We start from the raw sequence: 5,260 nt of genomic DNA, 5'->3' as shown, positions 1-5,260 counted from the left end.
TCTCACCTATTCTGGTAGGCTCCCAAACTCTTGCAACCTGCCACCCCACCAGCTTCCTAAGCATTCCTGGGATTATCTCGTCAGATAACACACGGTTGTTATCTATGTTTTATTTTCCTGTATTTACCCAGTCCCATTTCATCTGGTTATGACTCTGCTCCCCAGACATTACTGCATTCACCAGGCTCTGTCCCACCTTCTACTCCAGTTGAACCATTGGAGCTTGGGAAATGCTAAGGCTGCATGGGGTGCTACGGTGAAGTGGGAAAATACGCTTTACTCCCCTTTCTATGTAACAGTAGAAATGCTGCTGAGATATATCAAATGGAACAGAGTCTTTGGAAAAAGTTTTTTCAGTTTGTACTTATACTTCACAACCTCAGTTTCAAATATGAATTCAAGGGATGACTTGACTGGGAGACAAGTCAGAGTGATAGACCCAAGACCAGATCAGAATTTCTATTCCTTTCCAGGACTCAGCTTTCTTTTGTGGTCAAAACTTGAGATACCTGCATTCTTTTTCTTGTAGGATGGTTTTTTCCTTGGGAGGTGTTTGAGCCTTCTCATGGCAGAACCAGAAGTTCAGTTCATCAGACATGCCCCATATATATAAAAGGTGAAAACAATTATATTCATAAACTCTGGCATCAGAATGCTTTAAGAGATGAAGCTGTCCTTAGGAAAAATACCTTGACAAGTGCCTGGAACAGATGGAAGCTGAGACTCAAAGGTCCAGAGGTTGGCAATTACTAAGGCACTTTGTTGCTAGTGGGTGAGGGTGAAGAGGAGAGAAATAAGGAGAGAGATGCCGTGGGGATAAGGTAGGACTTAGCCCTATAAGGAAAAGAATGTGAGAGAAACCTGTGGGATTGGGAGGTTGAAAGGACTTCTAAAAAACAGGAAAGTCCTATACGTGATTTTAATTCGATTCCTGTGTGGTTCCTGTATTCTTATCCATTTGGGAAGGACTTTGGATTGTCAGAGAATACAGAATAGAAAATTACAGAAAACTTAAGCCAATGTCACTCAGATTTTACAAAGAGGAGTTCCCAGCTGATATCTGGGTTATGTATGGAAGAGAATGAGCTAAGCCTCAATCTGGGAATATTTCTAGAAAGTCCATTCCAACTTGTGGTACCATGAAGAGGCAAGAATCCAGCCAATGGAAACTGTGTGCAGTTGGTCAAATTAAATTGCCAATATTTGAAGAGGTTCCAGGATGACCCTAGATTGGGTAAGTCATCTGCTATTCTGGGGGAAGTAATGTCTTGGCAAGAAAAAGAATAGTTAAAATTTGACTTGAATATTAAAAGCATAAAGGCACAGTATTTGGAAGAGACACAAATAAGGAAAATCATATTATTGAATAAAAGTACAGAAGCAACGGAGAGAGAGATACAAGATCTTTTCTTGACTAAAATATGGAAAGTAAATCAAGGGCTTAGCATGGAGAACATTCAGGATGTGGGCAATAAATTCTTGTGGGGAAGGGATTCATATTAGTATGAAGAATTGGCAATCATGGAATGGGTCAAATTAAAACAAAATGCAGATACCGTGACTTTGGGTCTCTTGTGTTGAATATACTGGGAGAAAGATTTCAGAGGTAGAGAGGACTAAGGAGAGATGGAGATGTCATGAGAAAGTTGGGGCCAACCTGGGGACTGTGGAAAGGAAAAGAAAGGAGTGGCATAGAATAGAGAAGGGATTGCTTGTTGGAGATAGATGGCTGTAGGGAAAGAGATTGAGGCTTGCATTTATGGTGCGTCACCATCACACAGGGGATTGTCAAGAGTCCTGCAGGTTAGGTTATTGATATTAGTTGTATCAGTGCAAACACCCATTTGCCCAGGGGTCTTCTTGTCCCCTGTGCCTCAGGCAGCCTCTAGGTCCCAGCACTTTACCTTTAAAACCCTTTTCAGTTTAGGGCTGCTCAGCATCCGTGAAGTCAAATGAATAGAGACCAGAGCACAGATGATAGCTTCCCAGGCCCAGAACCAGGACCCCTTATTAAAAAGGACACCCCACATGGAGATTATTAGGGTCAGAAAATAAGAGGTGAAGAAAATGAGGAAGACAGCAAGAGACCTCAGGGCAGTAGAGTGAGCTTTCAGGCTGGAGAGTGGCTGGTGTGATGATCTTTCATCTGCCTCAGGTGTTGGAATAATAAGGCCATGAGCAAGACGGTGGAGGCCAGGAACAGGAGGAAAGGAATAATCAACACAACCACTTGTGACACATGGAAGAATCCCACAGGAATATCTCAAGTCTCTCAGTCATGGTGCTGTTTCTAGGGAAATGCCTCATGGAGATTAGTTGAATCTTGCTGTAATGCCCAACAGCTGCAAAGATGATAGACACACAAGAAGTCAGCAGAGAACCCAGCAACAGCCAAGGAACCAACCTCACAATTCTCCACTTCAGCCAGAAGATGGGGTGGCTGAGGAGGAGACTTTGACACAGTAGAAGACAGCAAACATGCTGGTCAACCAGAATGAAAGAATGTTAGTAAATTCCCAGACGATACTGAAGTACCAAAATTCGTAACTAGGGTAGAAGTGGGAGCAAAAGTTGTACAGCATTGATGACCACAGTTGACAGAAGCAGCAGACACCCAGGCCGGTGAGAATCATTTCCACAGGTGACAGCCTTTGGAAACTTACCCACTCTGTGCCCAGCACTACAACAGTTAAGCTGCTCTGCATAATTATTGTCAAGAGCTTGAGCATATAGATGATCATGAAGAAGACAGAGTTGGATGGTTATCATCCTTCTATTCCAAAGAAACTTCCTGGGCACAGACTCAGAATCTCTGCAACAATTTCCAGGTAGGGACCAGATTCCTGGCCCCACTAGTGTTTCACACAAGAAAATATCTCCCTCTGGATGCAAATTTTTCTGGGCTTATTTTTGACTTTCCCATTTTCCTATCTGCAGGATTTGCTTATGCTTTGCCTGCTGGTTTGTTATCAGGCCTGGATGCAGGGAAATGTGGTTTGAGTGTGGATTCTTGCTCCTGAGGTGATTTGATTATTCCCATAAAAAGCACCCCTAGGGCTTCCCTGGTGGCGCAGTGGTTGAGAGTCCGCCTGCCGATGCAGGACACGGGTTCGTGCCCCGGTCCGGGAAGATCCCACATGCCGCGGAGCGGCTGGGCCCATGAGCCATGGCTGCTGAGCCTGTGCGTCCGGAGCCTGTGCTCCTCAACGGGAGAGGCCACAACAGTGAGAGGCCCGCGTACCGCAAAAAAAAAAAAGCATCCGTATTTCGTAACCATGCTGTTTATTTCTTCTTTATCTGCCTGAGGTGTCTTTAGCTTATTTCCCCATCTTTTAAATAGAATATCCTCAGTCTTTTAACCTAAAGTTTGAACCACAGGATAGATAAATCCTTCGCTGTCCATTCACATCCTGGGTAACATTTCTGCTCATTGAGTGCTGTAACAATGTCAACTTCAGAAACCGTGTGTCCCCAGCTTCTACAGCAGCTGGGCGTGGATGCTACAATCAAAGTTTGAATGCATAGAAAAAACAATAAAGAAAATCTTTGCTTTGAGATTCCACCCACAAAATTGCTGGAAGCTGAGACCTTCAAGTGTCCTCATCCAAGACGGGCCACTTTCTTTACTGCCCATTGAATTTCTCAACTCAGAGAAATCACTGCACGGTGCCCCCAGTACTCTCCCTACAATTGAGGTGTGGCCTCCCTGGCTGTTGTTCTGCCGATTCCTGTGCCTTGAGCTCATGCTTTACATATGTTTGGGAAATGTTCTTGTTCCATTATCATCACCAGTTTTTTCCCCCTTACATGGCGAGGCTCTGTTTGTCACTGCTCCCATTGCTCAAGATGAATTGAAAGAGGGCCCTCTTACCACTAGTAAAACCATTTTGAAGCATGGGGTCTACTGAATAGAGAAGCGTAGAAGCCTTGCTCTCTTTATTTGTTTGTGTATGTATTATTGTCTTCAAGCTTTCCCTTCTCTAACCAGCCTGTGGAGACAAAGGTAATCGCTGTTGATGGTAACTTCGATGTCCCTGGCCCTGCTGTAATCTGGTTCTGTAAAGTTGTAGCCCTCTGTCAAGTCCCCACTGGGTATTTCTGGAAGTGTCTTATGAGGGCTCACAAGCAAGTCTGACCCCAGTGGATGTGGAATGGGCGGATCCGTCAGGCACCTGCTGAGGATAGGCACTTGGCAGCTGCTTCCCTGTCCAGCTGTGTAGCCTGGCCTGGGCTGCACCGTCCCGTCTGTGCTCTTGCTGCTCACAGCTCCACCCCATAGGCCCTGAGGCCGAGCTGAGCAGCCAGATGTCTGTGGGGAAGCAGCTGAGTATTCACACTCTGAGCTGTTTGAGGAAACTTGGAAGCTTAACCCGTAGTCCTTCTATTCTTTGTAATCTCACTAGAGGCAAATTTGACGTGCAGTTGCCCAAACAACTACAATAGCACCCTCTTGAAGCAAGCCCTCTTTCTGCCTCGATTCTGGGACCACAGTTCCAAGTATCCAATGTCACTGGTGTGGAAGTGAATGCGTGGTGGTGTGTGGTACCTTGGAATATGAAGATGGTAATTGAAATCCTCAGAGACACAAAGATCCCTATAAGCAGGACGCTTGTGATTTTGTAGACTTTCAATGCTGGTTTAGACAAGGGACAAACTGCACATTACTTCTAAATAACTCAGTATTTAGGAATCCAGAGCTATATATGCAGACCAGAAAATGAATTCAGGAAATTGGTTCTGGAAAGCTATACCAGATAGACACCAAATATTTAATTAGTGCCTTCAAAATTGAGAGGATAATTCTGATAATTACTAGTTGATGAGGGAGACAAAGTGAAAGTCATAGAACCCTTGAAAGTAAAACAAGAAACCACTGAACTCATGGTGCAAAGGTAAACCACACTTAAAAATTACACTAGGAAACAATATTAGAAAGCATCTGATCTGCATTCTCAACAAAATGCAAGAATCAGGAAATTTTAAAAGGAAGATGGCACCTTTTAGTTTTCAATTAAAAGGTGAATTGGTTGAGATGTATCCAGGTATAAGAAGGGAGAAAGAGGGCTTCCCTGGTGGCGCAGTGGTAGAGAGTCCGCCTGCGGATGCAGGGGACGCGGGTTCGTGCCCTGGTCCGGGAAGATCCCACATGCTGCGGAGTGGCTGGGCCCGTGAGCCATGGCCGCTGAGCCTGTGCGTCCGGAGCCTGTGCTCCACAGCGGGAGAGGCCACAGCAGTGAGAGGCCCGCGTACCGCAAAAAAA

General features: G+C 45.0%; 1 protein-coding gene across 1 annotated transcript; it reads right to left on the bottom strand.

Moving 5' to 3' along the window:
• Positions 1-1,874: 1,874 nt before the first annotated feature.
• Positions 1,875-2,769, bottom strand: TAS2R16 (taste 2 receptor member 16). The gene is given in 5 exon segments (XM_012531481.1): positions 1,875-2,122; positions 2,125-2,230; positions 2,233-2,444; positions 2,447-2,751; positions 2,753-2,769. Coding segments are annotated over 5 exon segments (888 nt in total).
• Positions 2,770-5,260: the final 2,491 nt, after the last annotated feature.

The sequence above is a fragment of the Orcinus orca genome, chromosome 9, assembly GCF_937001465.1.
Source record: "Orcinus orca chromosome 9, mOrcOrc1.1, whole genome shotgun sequence".
Taxonomy (NCBI): Eukaryota; Metazoa; Chordata; class Mammalia; order Artiodactyla; family Delphinidae; genus Orcinus; species Orcinus orca.
The sequence above is the reverse complement of the archived record's forward strand: the minus strand, read 5'-3'. Positions and strand labels throughout refer to the sequence as shown.